A 21466-nucleotide genomic window follows, 5' to 3' on the forward strand; every position below is an offset into this window, starting at 1 on the left:
AAATAAAAAAAATGAACTCGCTCTGATGTCTCAGACATCTGACTCAGATGTCAAAACCACAAGCAAAACAGATACAAAAACAAGGAAATTACCCTAGTCTAACCTACCCTAAATACATAGTGATAGAACCTACTAATAAAGAATCCTTTACCAAAATTTCATCATTTAAAATCGAAAATACTCTGAAAAGCCTGAAACCTGTTTCAGTAAAAAAAATAACCAATGGCACATTATTGGTCCAAGTGGATAAAGAAGCTCAATCCGAAAGACTCCTAAACTGGACAACTTTCGATGGAATAAAAAAAAATTTACCCACACAAATTCCTGAACACCTCTAGAGGAGTAGTGAGGTGTGAAGAACTCTCACAGTGTACCATAGAAGAAATTAAAACCAACCTAACAAAGCAAAATGTGTCAGATGTGAGGAGAATGATCATGAAAAGAAATGGCCAAATGATACACACCAACACGTATGTATTAACCTTTAACTCAACCAAACTCTCACCAGAAATAAAAATTGGGTACACGATGGTCAAGGTGGAAACATACATACCAGGACCACTCAAGTGCTTCAATTGTCAAAAGTTTGGTCACCATAAAGATCGATGCACCCTAACCCCGGTATGCGGAAGATGTAGTAAGAGCGGAACAGATCATGAAGAAAAAGACTGCAAAGAAAAACCAACCGGCACCAATTGCAAGGAAGGACACTCAGCCAATTAAAGAGAGTGCAAAACCTGGCAAAATGAAAAACAAATCACTAAAATAAAATATACCAAAAATATCTTTTTTCTAGAAGCCAGGAAAATGTATAAATCCACCATCCCAACATACTCGGAAATGACAAAAAAAAAAAAACACTGTAACTAACACCCATCAAGGCCAAAAGTTTGACCCCATCATCAACAAACTTTCAGAAATAAAAACCAACGAACTCCCACCCATCATAACAGAACTAAGATCTCTATTAAAAGAACTGAAAGCTTTTGTGATGAAATTGGACACAAACTATCACACAAGACCAAGATTTCTCCAAGAGCCAGATTGGGCCAAACAGAAAATGAAAATAGAGCAAGCAACACAAACAAAATGAGGGACCCTCCCAGGTGACATCCCCAATGGAAAAATCCTTCCCAGAACATGAACCTAAACAAAGGTCTCGAAGCAGATCTACACAACGGTCCAATGACAAACCAAAGGGACAGAATAAGGGACAAAAAGATGGTCCATCGAAGAAAGGAAAAAATGAAGACGAACACCCAAGTAGAGAAAAACCACGGCAATGTTCAGGAAAAGAAACTGGAAGTCCATAAAGACATTCCTGACACAAAAAAAACGAATTTTGCAGCTGAACCTAAACAAAATAAACCGGTGGGTCACAAAAAATGGTCTTAAATTTTTCAAGTCAAAAACGAAGTGCATGCACTTCTGTAATATTAAAAAAATGCACAATGATCGAACCTTCAAACTTGATGGCCAAAAAATTGATATTACTGATCAATATAAATACCTAGAGATCATTTTTGACAAAAAATTGAATTTTATTCCTCATCTGAGATATTTAAAGCAGAAATGTCACAAAGCACTGCAATTATTAAGAGTTGTCTCAACACAGACTGGGGAGCAAACCAACAAACGCTCCTAAAACTATACAGGACTCTAATCTGCTGAAAACTGGGTTATGGCTACTTCATCTATGGGACAGCAAGACATAAATATCCTTGACTCCATTCACCATAAGGGACTAACACTAACCTTGGGAGCATATAGAACATCCCCCAAAGAAAGTCTATATGCAGAAGCCCACAAAGCACCCTTAAAGCTCAGACGGGAAAAACTTGGTTTACAATACTACTTGAAACTAAAGTCTTGCCCAACAAACCCTACTTATCAATGTAGCTTTGACCCCAACCATAGAAACCTATTTAACAGAAAAGAAAAAGCCATAAAAACCTTCGGACTTCAAATGGAAACCAGCATAGAAGAATGTCAAATTCCAATAACAAATATCCACCATTCTATAATATCTGAAAGCCCACCATGGACTATGAGACAACCAGATGTAATGCTCAACTTAAATGAAAATAAAAAATAAAAAACAAATCCTGCCATATTTCAAGAACTTGAAAAGTTCAAGCTATGCTACTCTAACTATACACACATATACACAGATGGCTCGAAGGATAATGATAGAGTTGGATGTGCAGTTACCTACAACAATTAGCAAACGACTTCCGAATGAAGCCTCTATATTTAGTGCTGAAACCAGATCCATAGATTTAGCACTGGATATCATTGCTGAAGAAAACTCAGAAAAATTCATTATATTCTCTGACTCTTTATTCGTTTTAACAGCCATAAAAAATAGTAAACAAGAGAACCCCATAATTATCAAACTCCTAAACAAAATAAATCTCATTACCGACCAAAAGAAAACAATATTCATCTGGATCCCTAGCCACATGGGAATCAGGGGCAATAAAAAGGCCGATGCTATGGCTAAGGAGGCACTGAAGTTGGACCTTGATGGTCACAGGATCCCATACACAGACATTAAACCCTTAATCAACAAATATACATTTAAAAAAATGGCAAAGTCAGTGAAACGAAAACACTAATAATAATATATGATATAAAACCCACACTTGAAGAGTGTAGGCGGGATTGCCATGGGTCCTGCAAGGAAGAAGTCTTACTGATCAAACTGCGAATTGGTCATACAAGACTCGTACATACCTTCTCACTCAAGATGATAAGCCAAAGTGCACAAATTGTTCAACTCCTCTTACCACAAAGCATATACTGGTAAAGTGTAATGAAAACGAACAAATCAGACAACATTTTATATTAAAGCAGGAAATATGAAAGAAGTCTTCGAAAACAGTGATACAAAAGACATCATTTCCTTCCTAAAAAAAAACAAAAACTGAACTATACAAAAAAATCTGAAGTTGTATACAATGGATATATAAATAACGACCCAAGTTCTTACCAAAGAAGTCCATCATCTTGATTTCAACCATAAAGATTGAAATAAAAACATGAAGCCATTAAATGACAATCAAGGTCGAGATGCCGTTAAATATACCAACCAACCCATATTTTCCTTGGCCATCTTCTTTCAACTGACCCTGCTCCTTCAACTGTTCTACATCGACGCGTCCAGGAACTCTCATCCATTTTTTTTAATGTAGCCATAACACCGAATTCTACTTTGCTGCACCCATCTCCCTATACTGTCCAGATTTAATCTTCCTCTGAGCTTATCAAATCTAAGCTTGTCTTTAAGATACACAATACACATGCATTGTATCATTCTTGCAACATTTCTCTCCATGCAACACGTCCTCAACCCTCACTGGCCAATTTTCATTTTCATACGTCACACATTGCTTGATAAACGCTTTCCTTGGTTGATAGTGATAACGCTATGCTGGTTAGTAATGGCAAAAGTTCCTTGAACTTTATTCAATCTTAACAATTACAATCATTCTAGCACCTGCTCCATCCTGTTCTCCCTTTGTCTCAAAGTAACAAAATTCTGAAAAAGTTGAAGAGTTCGACCATAACTTTCTTTACATTTTAGCTTTTCATCCATTTCCGTTCTTACATTTACTTGTACGCAAACGTGTTATTAAAGAAACAAATTAAAAGAAATGAAAAATAAAACAAAAGGATCAATGAACATGTTATTGATTTTTTTTTTTTATATTAATTGTTTTGATTGGACTATTTTTCTCATCTTGAGCGTTATTTGTGCAATGTTTTGGTCGGTGTAGCCTTCGATCTTCATCAGGCATGTTGGTTAGGAAACAAAGGATAAAAATTACTGGCTCCATAGACGGTTTGGTATTTTGGGATTTTTTTTTTGTTTTTTTTTTTCGTGGTTTTGTATCTGAAAAAAATTTGGTTGGCAAAGGGGAGGCAACTCTAATAAAGTTCAATCTCTGTTTTATCATTGAAATTTTAAAGAAGGGTTGTACAAATTTTTGTTTTTCCTACAATTCAAGGTTCCCATATGCTGTTGGTTTCTATGTTTGGTTTTAGTAATTTTTCTTTTTGTTTTTTTTGGCGTATGTGTTGCTTCTTTGGATCGTCTAACTCTCCATCTTGCATCAAAGGTTACACCAACCGTAATCTTGCACAAATAATACCCAAAATGAGAACAATAGTCCAATCAAAACAAGTAATATAAACAATTAGCCTCATCTCAAAAATTCAAAACTGTTATTGATTTTTGTTTGGTCAAACTTATCTGAAATCATAAGGAAGTTTATGTAATGTTAAAGATTGAAAATAAAATTTTCATTTAACAAAAAATAAACATTTCTTCTGTGTGAGGAAATACCAATATTGACATTCTTTTATTATTATTTTAAAGATTACTTCAGGCGAGTACATTCAGATGAGCGGACGAGCCGGTCGTCGTGGTATTGATGACCGTGGAATTGTTATCTTGATGGTTGATGAAAAAATGAGTCCTGCCGCAGCAAAGACGATTGTTCAGGTGAGTTAAGCAGGAAGCAACTGAAATCATATTCTCTTATCCTTTTTAATTTAAAATTTTACTTTGTTCTTGTCCAGAAATCTTTCTAAATTAAAAAAAAATACAGAAAGATCATATTCCAAAAAAAATCATAAATTAATCAAGTAGATATTTTTTTATATAGAATTTAATTTTTTTATGATTTTTAAGTGATTAATGGTAAATCATAGCCATTACATGGCTGAAAACAAATTTTTCAAAAAAGTCTCAGGAGTTCGAATTGAATTATCTCCTTTTGTTTATTCAAGATGGCAATTTTTATATTCGAAAATAAAATTACTTGATCAATTTACATGATTTTTGGAGTATGCCATGGGTATGCACATTATAGATTTTTTATTTTATTTATTTTTTTAAATATAGGGGGAATTCTGGACAAAAACCATTTATTTTATTTTAAGCTAAAGGAAACATTCAATATAGATTAAAAAAAAAAATATTATATAAAGGAAAATTTTTTTTGTTTAACTAAAAGGCAAAAACTACACAAGACTCTCCCACAAAACAGTATTTTTGTTCACTACTGCTTCAGACAAAATATAGCCACTTTTTTTTTTATCATTCTTTTCAGAATTAATCAGAGTGGGGATTGGTCATCATTAAAACAAAAACAACTTTATTAATGTTATGTAATTTGTGAATGGTACGCTATAATCACATTAACACACAATTTCTAATTAGATCGCCTAAGTTAAACGATGTTGAGCCTGGTCAGTTCCAGATGGGTTACCATTTGTGATTATTGTGTGCGGTATATAAGGCGACCTCGGCACTTCCCTACAAGAACTGCAAAAATCTAACATTGCCATCTACCCTAACCAGAATGTAAATGCAAATGAGGACTGCTTGTAAATTTTATATTCTTATGACCCTTCCTCTTCCAAAGGTAGCTGGTTCAATCTCCCATATGGTGATTGTCTTTTTTCTAATTAATCAATTTATCAGCAAATTTTCCAGTTGCAAGCGAAAAGGATAGAGAGGTAAAAATTATATTTTTCAAAGAAAGATGTTGCGCACACTTTGCAACTTTTCTATTTTGCTGTTCATGCACGCTGGGCAACCATGTTACTTGTAAGTAAAAGTATTGTTAAAGAAAACTGGAATTCTGTCCATTAAACTAAAATTAAGTACTTATTGGCTTTTTATGCAATTGTAAAAACCTGTTGTAGATAAAGTAAACTCAGATCTGTTGTTGAAATGTCTTCATTCCAAATATGGAATGGGTCAACAGGGACAGAATTAATCATGGTGAGGAGTTGATATTTAAAAAAAAACAAAAAAACTACAAAACAAAACTTTTCAATGTAATGTAATTTGTTTTTTTAAAATATAGATGTTTTTTTTTTTTGCAAAAAGTAGGGACCTATTGTAAAATGTAGAAAAGCTAAAATCAGATTAATTGTCGAAATATCTTCATTCCAAATACGGAATTTGCACTAGTTATCAGCTCAACGTGTCATATGCAAAAAAATGTATTATGAATCCATCTCCTTCTCCACTTGCTATGGGTGAAATAGCATCAGTAGATCCGAGTCAAGATTCGGAATCTGACCGTCATCTGGATTTCTCACCCTGCACTATTGCCTTTGTTATAAAAGGGAAATTATAATGCTTTATATAGGCTTGCATCTTTATTATCAACTGCCTAGAGTGCTCAATTCTTTTTCTCAGTAACTATTGTGTTGCAGCCATTTATTCCTTATTTCCTTGAGTACTCTAGTTTAATATACTTAAAAGGTGTTCAGTTGTTTATGTTCCTTTCAGCAATGTTTGTCTGAATGTTTTTATGCAGTTCAGTTTGAAGAATAAAATCTCAGATTGTTAGATAGTCATGACACGATTTGGATAAAAATCACTTGACCATTACAAAGGAGCATTCGACATATTCATCCACGCTCACATGCTTGAAATTATTGAATTTGATTCAAAATAATCACTTTGGAATTCTTTCTCCTTTCCTCTATTTTATTCAAGGGAGAACCAGACCCTTTGAACAGTGCATTCCACTTGACGTATAATATGGTTCTTAATCTGCTTAGAGTTGAGGAAATTAATCCCGAGTACATGTTGGAGCGATCGTTTTACCAATTTCAAAATTATGCTTCAATTCCTCAATACCTTGAACGTAAGTATTTCACAGTAAAAAAATCCCCCCCCCACCCAATTTATATAAAAAAAATGTTTTTAATAGAATTTTTTTTGCAAGGTTTCATATTTTGTATAGATATCTTTTCATAAACAAAAGGACTTCCTTTTCCCTTATTTTTTTCTTGATTTTTTTTTTTTTTTTTACTAGCAACATCTTTAGATTATTAAACATTGTATTTAAAACAAAAAGTGTTTTTCATTAGCTTCGATTCTTGTAGAAATATTTTGACTATTTTAATGGACTTAATTAGCAGATGTATTCATTTCTAAATTTATGAAAGAAATTATTGCATTTTAAAATTCTAAAATGTGATCGTTTATTTTAAATTCTACCTGTAAACAAGAGTATAAATAAATATTGTATTTTTGTAAAATTCAATTATCACTATGTAGTTAAATTTAACGTTCTAAATCAATTTACGGTACTTGTATAGTTTAATAACGACATTAAAAAATGAAAATATTGAAAAGGTTATATTATACATATCCATTATGGAATGAAGTTTTCCGAAAAAAATTTCACTTGATTATTATTATTTTTTTTTTTTTTTTTACAGCAGAAAAACAATTTTTTATGACAGCGAGCTGAAGATTTGAATTTTTAGATCACGAGAAAGGGAGGGGGGCGTCACTGGGGAGATAACTCCGTCTAAAGCACCAACACCTCTTCGCCATGTTAAATAATAGCTTCTCTTCCTCCTTGTGGTCTAAAAATCGAAATATGGCTACGTTTTGCTCGGTGTCATAACGAATTGTTTTTCCTCTGTAAAAAAAAACTACTTGATCAAATTAAGTGAAACTTTTTTTTGAGAACTTAATTCCATAATGGGTATGTACAATATGACTTTTTAAAAAATATTTTCATTTTTTAATATCTTTATTAAACTGTACAAGCATCCAACTTATAAATTAAAGTTTTAATTAAATTTAAAATTTGCTAAGTTTTAATCATTTTTTGAAAATATTTTAAATTTATTTTTTTCTTTAAAAAAGTGAATTTCTTTGGATGTTACCAAATACCTCTTCTTTCTTTGAATACATCTGATGAGAAAATTTGTTCCTTGTTCAGAATCTTACAGATTTTTCTTTATTTTTGTTTTTCTACTATAGGGAACTATATTAAAAGATAAAAGAAAAATATGTAAGATGTACGTACCCATGACAATACAAAAATATCATGTACCAAAAATCACATAAATTGATCGAGTAGTTTAATATTTAGAAAGATAATCATTTTTAAGTGATTAATAGGAAAGCAATTACAATATAAATCTCGCAAGTTGGAACTATTGTTGAGTTATCTTCCTTGTTTTAGATTCCTTCCCCCCCCCCCAAATGGCGAGTGAGATGGTCATTTCTCTGATATACATAAAATTTGATTTTGTTTAAAAATAAAACTACCTGATCAATTTGTGATTTTTGGAATATGCTTTTTTTTTTTTTTTTTTTTTTCAGACACACACATCATACAGATTTTTTTTTTTTTTTTTTTTTTTTTTTTTTTTTTAAATATGTATAGGAATAATTCTGGATAAAAACCAAAATTCTGTTCATAAAATGCAAAGCAGATTTTTCTTTTAATATTGAATTTATTTTAGTATAACTAATTTTTCTTGTTCCTTTCAGGTTTGCGAAAATGGGAGAAAGACTTCAGCAGTTTGTCCATTCCAAATGAAGACCAAATTTCCGCTTATTACAAAATTCGCCAACAATTGGATGCGTTGGCCAATGAATTGAAGTCCTTCATTACAAAACCAGAGTACATTTTACCGTTTCTGCAACCTGGAAGGCTCATCAAGGTGTGGCAGTTATCCTAATGAATGTTACAATAAATAACATTTTCTTTTTTTCGATTGAACCTTTAGTTAAACTAAACTAATAAGAAATCTTTATAAAATTAGGTGAATTAAATTTGTGTATTCTTTGAGATTGTAGATATATCTATTATTTGGATTCATTGGACTATTGTTCTCATCTTGAGTGTGAGTTTCACAACGTTTTGGTCGGTGTAACTTCCGACCTTCCTCAGGTGTATTTTGTCGAACTCAGGTATTTGGACGGAATTCTATTTACTTCACAGAGGTAGCATGCTCTCGTTCTGTCAGCCATGATTGGATAGAGGTCCTAAGTAATTCGCAGTTGTATTTTTCGATTGTCCACACTGAGAATTAAACCTTCAACCTTCAGGAGAATATCACTTTTACAATCGATTTTTTTTTTTTTTTTTTTTTCAAGTACTCTAACCACTGTACCATGAGTCCTTGCGGACAATTCAATTCTAGCATGAATTTTAGGAGTCTTAAATCTATTTTTATTTCTTGTTGTAAATATCACTATTATTAATTATTATTACTATATATTACTCTGTGTGTGTGTGTGTGTGTGTATGTATATATATATATATATATATATATATATATATACTTGTTTATTGTTATATAAACATGCTCACATCCCGCTGCTACAAATAGCCACTTGTTTCAATCAACAGATATCATCAGGCAGCGACTTGACTATTCAAAAGTTCAATGAATAATATAGTTTATTCATTGAACTTTTGAATAGTCAAGTCGCTGCCTGATGATATCTGTTGTTTGATTGAAACAAGTGGCTATTTGTAGCAGCGGGATGTGAGCATGTTTATATAACAATAAACAAGTATTATCAGCTCTTTTTATTGAGCACTATCTAACAACCTCGTTGAATTCATTAGTCCATTACTTTTGAATATAAAAAAAACCCCGAGTATATATATATATATATATATATATATATATTTTGTTGTTGATTTAAAAAAAAATTTTTTTTAACGATATACGATTAACTTAGCGAAGTTCTTGTTTCTTAGAAAATCGTCCATATTTTTATTTGGGTGTAAACAAATAATATTTTTTATTTTTAAAACCGTAATCTATGGACATGCATGTTTCGGGGCCCTACTCCTCTTCAGCGTAGCTTGACTGTATTTAGGAATTTACCTTACACCCCGATGTCTAATCCATTACGTTATGAAACCATAGAGAATTTTACTGTTTTTTTTTTTTTTTTTTTTTTTGTTTATATATTTTTTATATATTTATTTTGTTGTTGATTTTTTCTTATATGATTAAGTTAGCGTCTTCACCTTGAAGTTCATGTTTCTTAGTTTACGTCCAAATAAAAATATCGACGATTTCCTAAGAAACATGAACTTCATATTCTAACCACTCTAACCACAGTACTTGTTTTTACTCTATTTTAATATGTACGAAATATCCCTAAATTAAAACATCATATTTAGCCATATTTTACAACAAGTGTGTGTATATATATATATATATATAAAAAGAGGGTGACATAATGCAGGCGTTTGCATGCAAGAAAGGAAACTCTATCACTTTGAATACAAAGGTGGTGTTCCAACACTACTACTATCACTGATAAAAAGAAAATTAACAATACTATACAAGATGTACATAATCATTATGTATAAAATGATTCAATGATGGTTGACATGACAGTGAACCAACATTGTTGCAAAAAATAATAAAGATATTTCTTTTGATTAGAAAACTGTTGGTTGAAAATAGCATTTATGTTTTCAGGTGAAAAATGGAGAAGACGATTTTGGATGGGGTGCAGTTGTCAATGTACAGAAGAAAGCCAATCAGGGTAAAGTAAGTAATATTTGTTTTTGATCTTTTAATTTTATTTATTCGGCAGTTTATTTATTTTGTCGAATTTAAAAATTTTACCAACTCTCCTCTAAAGATGTTCTATTTTAAAAAGTAAAACAATTTTCTTTGGATTATTATTCTCATCTTTGTTATTTTTTTTTTTTAACGTTTTGGCTAATGTCATCTCAGATCTATATCGGGTGCATCTTTTCAAACTTGGGAACAAAATTTATATAATAGTAGTAGTATAAAAATATATCTATGACAAGTAAGATACATAGAAGCATCCATGTTTCATTCGTCCCTCGACAAAGGAAGGATTGGGCCTGATAATTCACGCCCATTCATTTGTTTCACATTTTTCGCAATAACCACGCCTTGGATTTTTTGAAATTTTACACAAATATTAGTCATGGTGAAAGTAAATTTATTTTATTCAGAACCTTTCAAATCCAACTTTTCACATCAATCACAGACATAACTTGGCTCACTGCAGTCAACACTCCCAACATACAGCTTCATCATGATCGACATGCCCAATGTCAGTGCCATCGTTTCCTTTGATGATAAATTTACAGCATTCGGTCCAAGGATTCCACCAGCGCGTAGCAAGTTTTCCTTTTGTCGATTCATCATAATCACCTTCAGCGTATCATGGCAATGCGCATCAAGGAAAATAAAGTTTCTTTGCATAACATTCATCGCACAAGGTATGTTTCACCGTCACAGCATTCAACTTCCATGACAAAGCAGTCCTCTTTTATATCTTGGTCACTTTTGAAATTCTCTTTCCAGACTTGTTCATTTGTGGAGGGGAACCCCGCATGCTCGGTTTGTTCCTGCAAAAAATCATCAGGCTAAAAGCTAAAAATATAATTCTAATCACTAATGCCACATAACTAAACAAGATTGTTTAAGACTGCCAAAATTCATACTAGAATTGTTCACGTAAACATATGTCCTAACAATAATATTGGTTAACAATCAATTCCAATTGACAATTTTCTAGAGGTTGAATGTTTAATTCTTATCACAAGTGTTAATTAGTAAAAATTACAAATTAACATTTACATCTTGTCATAACTGGCAGAATATGAACAATCTACCCTCCCCTTTCCTGTGCATTAAATAAGTTTCAATTATCAGGTTGATAAGAAAGTTCTTGCAGTTTTTAACTTTTACATTCAGATGAACATATCTCGGCTCAAACAAAAATTTGTTGATCAAAATAAGCACCGTCAGAATCAACACACTTTTGCTAACGCAAAACAAGTGTACTTATGCCAGTAATGTAAAAATCTTGTGACGATAAAGTTGCTGAAGGTGTTTTTGGTATCACTTGGATTTTTTAAGCATTTCTCATGCAGAAAGTTGTCGAGATCCTTGAAAAAGTAGTATTCGGTAGGTGAGAGGTCTGAAAAGTATTGTAGATGAGGCAGTTTTGTAGCCCAATTTGTTCAACTTCTGCAGGGTCAGTTTAGCAATGTGCAGTCAGGCATTGTCATGGAGGAGAATTGGGCCTTTTCTGTTGACTAATGCATTTTATCCATTTGTTGACAGTACTTCACCGCTGTAATGGTTTCGCCTGCATTCAAAAAACTAATGGATGAGACTGGTCGCAGACCATCAAACAGCATGACCTTCTTTTGGTGCAACTCTAGCTTTGGGAAATGTCATGTAGCTTTGTTGACATCTAACCATTGAACTAAGTGTCACTGATTGTCGTAAACAGCCCACTTTTCATTGCAAGTCACAACCTGGTCGAGAAACGAATCGTTCTTGTTGTGTAACGGCATTTCTTTTGTTGTCGTTCAATTTGTGAGGCAATCATTTATCAATTTTTTTTTTTCCTTTCCAACCTCTCTCAAGTGGTTAAAAATAATTGTATATGCTACGTCTAATTCAGAAGCAAGTTCTCAAACAGTTGTGCATGGATTGGTTTCGACTAAGGCTATTTAATTGATTGTTGTCAACATCCGAAAGCCGACCACTATGCTCATCATTTTCAAGACTCATCACTGCCACAAAATTTCTTAAACCACCATTGTGCTGTGTGTTCAGTTGTGGGTCATAAGTCAAACACTTTGTTGATATCGCAAGCTGTTTCAGCAGCTTTTCGGCCTAGCTTAAATTGAAAAAAGAAAATTGTGCAAATTTGCTTTTTTTTCCATTTTGTATGCAACATTCTGAAAAGAAGACGATAGCGAAAAACGCTCTTTCAAATGATATATAATGTGAAGATATTATAACAAAAACTTGTTCGAAAATACATCATTTGAAATCAAGATTAAAAATTCCGCAAGAGCTTTCTTGTCAACCTAATAGAAATACCATACAAGTTTCCAAGTTCCAACTAGAGGCATCTGAAAAAGGTCAGAGATAATATTGGATGAAAATTTGTGAACCAAATTGAAAATAGAAGTCTGAATAATCCAAATTATCAATACTCATCTAGAAAATTTTGAAACAAAAACATTTCTAGAATATTTTTAATGAAAATATGTAATGATTCACTTGAAGTGATCGGGGTAAACCTTGATTGGCCTAATCGATGGAATTGTCTATGCTAAGTTCACATTCTATTTGTAGTTCTTTCTTCGTATTCCAAAAATGAATTGAGTAACCTGTGGAATTTTTATTTACATTTTTCCAACAGTTTTCTTCATTCTGGTTATGTTTCTCTGCAGCTTAGGTTAGCGTTTTCTTTGTAGTCTGTAAATTTTTAGGAATTTAGAATGGAAGAAAAAAAAAAAAATCACTTTCTCCAACTATGACTAACTGTGCATTAACCTTAGCTAAGTTCCATTTTCATGTTAATTTTATCAATCTACAATTTGAACGCAACTTTTTTTTTTTTTTTTCTTTCTGAACTTCCAAGTCTAGTCTAAGAGAAATGGAACCTGGCCAGTGAGGGTTAAGGAGAGACTTTGCATGGAGAGAAACAATACGGAATTCATATGTAAAAGTAAAAAGCTATCAAAACTTGAGGTTTATAAAAAAACAAGAGGGACAATACAAAATATATAAATTTGATTATTCAAAAGAAAAATTTTTTTTTCAATTTTTCCAAAATTTAATATAATTTATGTATCTAGAAAAGTGGGAATGTGTCACTAACATTGATATATAACACACTTTGAGAGCTAAGATATCGTTATGGCATAATTTCTCATTGCGTTTTATTTTTTTCTTTTAAAAGTCTGATGGTGAAGTTCAATATGTTTGTGAGGTTCTGATTCACCTGAGCCCTGAAACTGCACATGCCAGCAGTAGTGCAGCAATAAAACCATGTCCGCAAGGCAAGAAAGGAGAAATGCAGGTTAGTTCAAATTAGATACATACGCTTAAAAATATTTTTCTTTTTTGCTTATTTTATTTTGTCTTTTCTTCAGTTATTTGTGTCTTTTTTTTCTTTTTCTATTATTTCCTGTTTTGGTTTTTCTCCAGAATTCCCCCATCTTAAAAGAAAAACAAAAATTAAGAAAAATCTATGATATATGTAACTGTGACACAGGAATTATTGTATTCCAAAAATCATGTAAAGTGATTAGTTTTATTCTTTAAATAAGAAAATCAAATTTTATGAGTAAATAAAGAGAATAAAATTTGGAGTAAATACAGTTTTCCGCCATTTTGAAAATCTTTAAAAAAAACAAAACACAAAGATAACTCAGCAATAATTCAAACTTACAAGAATTATGTCAATGCCTACAAATTTCCATTAATTGCTTAAAAATGATTTTCTGTATAAAAATAATACTTGATCAATTTACATATTTTTTGAATATGATATTTTCGTTTAGTCACAGGTATGTACATCATATATTTTCTTTATTTTTGTTTTTAAATATAAAGGGGATTATGGATAAGAGCCCCCTTTTTCTTTTTTTCTGCCACTCTTATCTCTTTGTTATGTCTCCTTTGCTTAATCTTTTGGTTTTATTTTCAAATGTTTTTCATGCTTTTTTTCACACTTTTCTCTTTTTGCTTACCCCTCCCCCATCCTTAATCTTTTTTTTTTTTCCGTGTAAATAATTTTTTTTCGTTTCTTTCTTCATTCGCAGGTTGTTCCGATTTTGGTACACTTGATTCAATCTATTAGTTCTGTTCGACTTTATATACCGAAAGATTTACGATCACCCGACAGCCGACTAAGTGTACTGAAATCTATTCAGGTAAATAAGAATTTTCATTTATTCACTCCAAGACTCTCCCACCTACTCAATCATAAAATGACTAAGTACACAAGAGATTTAATTAATTTTTAATTGGTTAAGTAAAAAAAAAAAAAAGAATGAAGGGTATAAGATGTTTCACTATAAATCTAACTGAAAATAATGCAACTTTAGTAAAAAAAAAAAAAAAAAGTTGGGATATTTATCCTAAGATTGATTCATACTGCAGAGACATCTTAAACCTCTTCAGTGTATGAAGTCAGACTCCCAAAATATTTCAAAGCAATCAAGAAACTGCTTTAATAAGAACTTAAAATACATCTTGCTGTAATAAAATGCCTTGTTGTCACTTGTAAGTAATGAGTGCGGTAGGGACTTGCTTAAAATTTCTGGGCGAGTTTGTGTAGCGTGTAAAGTTTAATTACAGCAAAAAAGAAAAACAATGGTGGCAGGGCCTAATAATATGCTGACAGGTTTCATGAATAGGACTATAACAACAAGAGAATATTCTTTTCATTATTTTGACTCTCGAGTATATATGAATTAATATCTATGTTTTTAGATAGTGATTTACTGTGTCTAACTTGTGTTGGATATATACTTGAGAGAAAAAAAAAAATATTTCCGTCATAGCTCTATTCATGAAGTAACGTGAAATTTTGTTACTCATATGCAAATAAGATGATGTCTGCTCGGATAAAAAGCCTGTTTTCACAGGCATATGATTTTATTCAGTTATTAGTTTGGCTTGCAGCGTGTTTACATACAATGCTTGAAGTGCAATGATTTTAACTGCAAAAGCAAACCATACACAATATGATAAAAATAATGTTCTTATAGAAATTAAAATTTTTTTCAGTTTCAGTTTCAATCTGTTCCTATTTGGAGAATATATAATTGTGTCATTTACGTAGCGACTAAATCTTGTTAATGAGGTAAAAACTTTATCTTCAAATAACAAAAAAAACAAAAAAAAACAAAAGTATAAACAAAATACTTCAGAGATTGCAAAAGATAAATTTGTATAACATCAGGAAAATCTGCTTAAGTAGCAAAATATTCCTACCAAATTTCACATTCCTCGATGTAATACCTTACATTAATAGTGAACATATAAACTGACAAATCAGTCATATTAATGTAGATTATCTTATAGAATAGATAAGCAAAATATGTCCATTATTTAAAAAATTTTAATTTAATTTCCCAGGAAGTTTCACGTAGGTTTTCTGGTTTGCTGCCACTCTTGGATCCAATTGATGACATGGGAATCAGAGAAAAAGGCTTGAAAGAAGTAATCAAGGTGAGTTTTGCTTCTCTCTCCACAAGACATCTTGTCACCTGACTTTTTTTTGTTTCTTTTTTTTTTAACTTGGGAGTCACTACTTATCAAGGCTTAAGGGGGACTCGAGGATAAGGATTAATGAATGTAAGGTGGTAGTTTAGTAATCTTTAATAGTGTAAATTGGGTAGAATTTTATTATGGGGACGACTCAACAAGAACTTGTTTACATTGGATCTGAAGGCTACTATGTTGTATTCAACCGGGAAGCAGGCCAGCAGAACAGTGTTCCACAGGTGGGCAGTTCTGGAAAAGATTTGTTCATGGAATCTGCATTTAAATTTAGGCACAGATAGAGCATGGGGAGAATTGTATATAGTGGTTGTAGCTACTTGAGTGTTTTTTTTTGTTTTTGTTTTGTGAATATTATAAATACTCTATTAAAAAGGTTCTATCTGCACTTTTTGATTTTAAATCTTTTGAAATGTTTGAATTATGACAAACCATAACTTGCTCATAAAGTCAGTTTTTTTTTTGTTTTTTTAACTAATGATTCCTTTAAGTTTTATTCAGAATTAGCTCGACATCTCTACATTGCCCAGAAGTCTTTTTACTTTCATGTTTGTTCCAAGGATTTTGAAAATTAAATTTATTTATTATATTGTTTGATCATTTAATTTTTAATTGAACTCAATCGTTATAAAACTATCATCAATTATGTTGAGGTGATTTTATAAAATTATTGCATTCTAAAACTTTCAACCTTTCAAATAATATGAGGTGTCTTCAATAAGTTTCCAGACTTTTTGTACAGACATTTAAAAATTTTTGTAGACTCTTGAAAATTCAGTGTCTTATTGCTATACATCTTATGAGATGACTGACCAATTTTTATGATTTGTGTTTCAAATGAACAGCTACAGCAGGAATTGGAATACACTCTACTAAAGCCTGATTGTCACAGCTGGTGAATTTCAAAAATGAAATCTGGGTGTGAAGACACTTTAGAAAAACGATATGCGATAAAATTCTGTTTTAAACTTGGAAAAAATGATACAGAAATGTATGGAATGCTTCGCACTACTTTTACACCATCTTGCATGAATCATCAGTTTTTGAGTGGCATAAAAGATTCAAGGAAGGCAGAGAGTCTGTGAGGGATAATAGTGGTGTGGGAGGAGTAAGGAAGTCAGAACACTAGAGTTGATTGGCCACTTAAATAATTTCAATGATAAGGACCATTGTGTGTCTATAGAGACAATAAGTGCTAAGTTTGATGTCGGTGTGGGAACTGTACACACAATTATTCGCAAGGAACTGAAGATGCGTAACATTTGTGTAAAGTTTGTCCCAAGGGTGCTTTAAGAAAGTCACAGACTTTGACCTAGATGAGAATTAAGACAGTTCCTCATCCTCCGTATAGTCGAGACCTTGCTCCCTGTGACTATTGGTTATTTCATAAGCTCATGGAAAACCTTAGCGGCTGTTGTTATGAGATAATTGGGAAGATGGAGAGGCTGTGACAAGAGTCATTGACACACTCACACAAGAGGACTTCCATGGCACCTTCCAGAAGTTGTTGGAATGGTACAAGAAGTGCATTGCAGCCGGAGGAGATTACTTTAAAGGGGGCTGGAGTTTCGTGTGTACTATCAATAAAAGTGGCCATACAAAAGAAGTCTGGAAACTTATTTAAGGCACCTCGTACATGAGAATTTGATAATTTTAATTCAAGAAATGATTTTTTATGCGACAGTTTAAACATTTTTAAATTCTTTTTGAACTTCAAAGGGCTAGAAAGCAATTCATTTTTTTTTTTGTCACCTATTAAAATGACTTTGTATATGAAGAAACCAAAATGCATTCTTGTGGATTTAATTTTCATAATTAAATTTGAGAATTATAAAAAAATTAATGAGAACAAAGAGCATAGAAAGAAAGCAATAAATTAAAGAGTTCTGGGATCTACAAAGTAGATGCAGTGATAAACAAAATTTCTGAACATGATTTTATATTTCAATATATTTTTCCCTCCTTGCAGAAAACTGAAGCTTTTGAACACCGACTTTATTCACACCCTCTGCACAAGGATCCACAACTCCAGGAATTATATTCGCTTTATGAGCGCAAAGCCAAGGTTTGTGAAAAAAAATGTTTCCTACTTCATTTTACCAAACTATTCTTTTTTTTTTTTTTTTTTTTTTTTTTTTTTTTTTTTTTTTTTTTGTATTTAAAAGTGAGTGTATAACTCCAGTGTCACTAAAAGCATTTTGTGGTTATCCAGAATTCTTCCTATATTAAAAAACAAAAATACAGAAAAAATGTTCTGTGACAGAACAAAAAGATAATAATAATAATAATGGCAAGCAATCTATGAAAGATTAATGCAAACAACAGTAAACGTAGTCACTAGTTTTGTCTTTTCTGCGTCAGCCTCTCGAACCAAAGGTGCTCAAGTCCTTCACCATGCTGGTCTATCTTCGGCTAGCTCCTCCCACACATTCACATCGATGCCAAGAGCGATCAGATCCCGTTTGGCCACATCTTTAAAGCACAGCACCTGGCGACCGCGGCTTCTTGATCCATTTGCCAGTTCGCTGTAGAGGATATCCTTAGGGAGACAGCCATCAGGCATTCTGCGCAGGTGTCCAAGCCAGCGCGATCGTCATATCTTGAGTGTCTGGAACAAGGAGCAGCTGCCAGCACGTCTTACACCTCTTCGTTGGTGATCTATCCCACCAATTGATGCCCATGATATGTCGGTAGCATATAATCTTGTGACGAACATACATGGTCTAAGCCTCTGCTCCATGCAGTAGTACTCAGAACACAGCATTCGTAGATGCGGCATTTTTAAAAGATTTTAAGCGAATGGTAATAAGCATTGCTAGTTTGAGTTATTGAGTTATTGTTAAATCATCTTTCCTTATTTCTTCAAGATGGCTATGAGAGGCAGTCTCTTTTCATTTACTCATAAAATTTGATTTTCTTTGGTAAAAATAAAACTACTTGATCAATATTTGTGATTTTTTTTTAATAAAACATTTTCGTTCCACAATGGGTATATACATTATATAGACTTTTTATTTTATTTTTTTTTTTAATATAGGGGAAATTCTGAACAAAAACCAAGCATTTTAAGGGTTTGAAACAAATCTTAAGATTTGTGGGTACTATATATGGAATTGGGCAGTGAGATACCTGTTCACATTACACTTCAATTTCTGCATGTCAGTACAGTCTGGGAAACAGGGGTCTGAGAGGGAATACCAAAGTGCAGCAGTTGGAGGGAAAAAGCTATTCGAGTAATAGGCCTAGGGATGTCTACAGCGTAAGGTGGGATTTTGCTGCTTGTCAGGTTTGTTGAAGGTATTGACGTCGGGGGTACTAGTGTTCAGAGTTCATCAGAATACTTGTCATTGAAATACTTATAAAACAGGCACAAGGATGCCACGTTTCAGCGATGGGATAGACTGAGTTTAGTTGATAGTTCAGGCCCTATTAGGGTTTTTTTTTTTTTTTAACCCTGTCCTGGAGCAAGAGACTAGTGGCAGATGCACCAGCCCAGATGTGGCAACAATACTCCATGCATGGACGAACCGTGGCCTTGTAAAGATACAGGATACTCTTAGGTGTGAGTAGCCTCTTAGCATGGTAGAGAGAACCCACCTTTCTCGTAGCAGCCTTGGCAATTGCCTCAATGTATTTGTTCCAATTTATGTTGTCTGTGAATGTTAACCCTAGGAGCTTGAGGGAAGTACTTTTAGGCAGTGTATCATTAGCCATGGCAATCAGTGGTCAAGAAGGTCTATAAGTTACAGAACTTTTCAAGGAAATTTGGAAAACCGAAAAAATGTCTTTACCCATTTCCCCAAATATTCCTACAAATATACGTTAAAAAAAAAACAATATAAGCAAATACTATTACAAATAATCTTTCAGGATTGATATGTTAAAAACCAACCAATCAATTGAACCTATAATGTTCAATTATAAGATATTAGCTCACAATTTCTCTTGTTATAAATATAAATAGCAACTTGTATTCAATTAACTGTGTACAGAAGCTTTATTTTTGTCATTAAATAAACTAAAAATAGTGATGTCAGAAAACGAATGTGTAAAAGTTATATACCATTGACTTATAATGAATGCTTTATGCCAAGTTGATGATAAAAATATGGTTTAATTTATACTTGTTTCGGCATTGAATACTAATCATTATTAATGCATCAAATGGATACCATAATAATTAGTTTGCTGCGCCTTATCATAACAAAGGTACATACAAAATTTCATCCAGATCGGCTCTGTAGTTTCTAAGAAAAAGTAGACAAACCAAGACAAATATAATATAGATAATAAGGAGAATGCTGAATGGATCATTTATTTCACTTAAAAATCCATCCTTGTATATTTTTTCGCTTGTTTTTCTTAAAGCATAATTTTTTCTTTCCTCCATTCATTTTGCAGATTGGCCAAGACATCAAAAGCATCAAAGTCGAACTAAAAAGGAAGAAATCTCTGCTGCAAATGGATGAACTGAAATGTCGTAAACGTGTTTTAAGACGACTTGGCTATGCCACTTCTTCTGATGTAATTGAAATGAAAGGCAGGGTAGCGTGTGAAATTGACAGGTCAGTTGGCGCTTTTGTTTCCATTTTAATTACAATTTGCGTACCAAAATATCACCTATTTTGATTTGAGAAATACGCTATTCTGGTGTATCATTTATGAATATGCAATTTAATGATGTATGGAAGTGAAGCCTGGCCAGTGAGGATTAAAGACATGCGTTGCATGAATACAATTATATGAGAATGATACAATGGATGTGTGATGTAAGTATTAAATATAAACAGATCTGCTGACCTCGGAGGAAGATTAAATTTACATCGTATAGGGAAATGTGTGCTTAACAGGAAACTTTGTTGATATGGTCACATGAAAAGAATGGATAAGAGCTTTGGGGTTAAATGCAGAACAGTTGAGTTAAGTCAGTTGGCAGAGGATAGCCAAGGAAAACGTGTGAGGAACTAATAAGGATGGATTTGAGAGAAAAGTGTGTTAAATAAACCTGACTAGACATATGTTAACTTGAACTTTTAAAAGCTGTCTTACATATGTCAGCATATAAAACGGATGTTAAATTAAATAGATGATTATTATAAACAATTTAAATGTAAAAATATTCAACTTTTATCTGGTGAGATTTTCTTTAATCATATATTTGCCTTTGTTTTCTATTTTCTATTAAAGTACATTTTTCTATTTCCACTCTTGCTTTTTTTTACACTTTTCTTTTTCCTTTCCTTTACTCTATATTCTATTTCTCTATTTCTTTCTCTTAGTCTTACTCATGTTTTTTTATTGGTATTATTTCTCTTTAATGATAAATTGATTTTGTAAACATAAGAGCAGACGATTTCTCAAAGTTTTAATGTGATAACAGGATTTGTTTAAACAATCCACATTTTATGGATTTTTTTTTCACTCATTGATGTAATTAAAATAATTTTTATATTAAATTTAAGTATAAAAATGAATAGAATGTTCTATTTTTTAATTATTTTTTTTCTGTAATTTTAATTTTTTCAAATTCACTACTACATTTGTTAGGAGGTACGATTAGATTTTTACTTGTTTTTACCTTGTGTAT

The 21466-nt window shown here is 32.2% G+C and overlaps 1 protein-coding gene across 1 annotated transcript in view; it reads left to right on the forward strand.

Moving 5' to 3' along the window:
* The window catches only part of LOC145293284 (exosome RNA helicase MTR4-like), a 68838-nt gene that overhangs the window by 39922 nt on the left and 7450 nt on the right, over positions 1 to 21466 (forward strand). The window contains exons 14-22 of the mRNA XM_080139886.1: positions 4382 to 4507; positions 6521 to 6671; positions 8321 to 8493; positions 10279 to 10350; positions 13550 to 13669; positions 14415 to 14525; positions 15736 to 15828; positions 17849 to 17944; positions 20281 to 20444. Coding sequence (XP_079996012.1) covers positions 4382 to 4507; positions 6521 to 6671; positions 8321 to 8493; positions 10279 to 10350; positions 13550 to 13669; positions 14415 to 14525; positions 15736 to 15828; positions 17849 to 17944; positions 20281 to 20444 — 1106 coding nt within the window. The remainder of the gene's footprint in view (positions 1 to 4381; positions 4508 to 6520; positions 6672 to 8320; positions 8494 to 10278; positions 10351 to 13549; positions 13670 to 14414; positions 14526 to 15735; positions 15829 to 17848; positions 17945 to 20280; positions 20445 to 21466) is intronic.

The sequence above is a fragment of the Euprymna scolopes genome, chromosome 14 (genome assembly GCF_053919585.1).
Source record: "Euprymna scolopes isolate OS-2025 chromosome 14, ASM5391958v1, whole genome shotgun sequence".
Lineage (NCBI taxonomy): Eukaryota > Metazoa > Mollusca > Cephalopoda > Sepiida > Sepiolidae > Euprymna > Euprymna scolopes.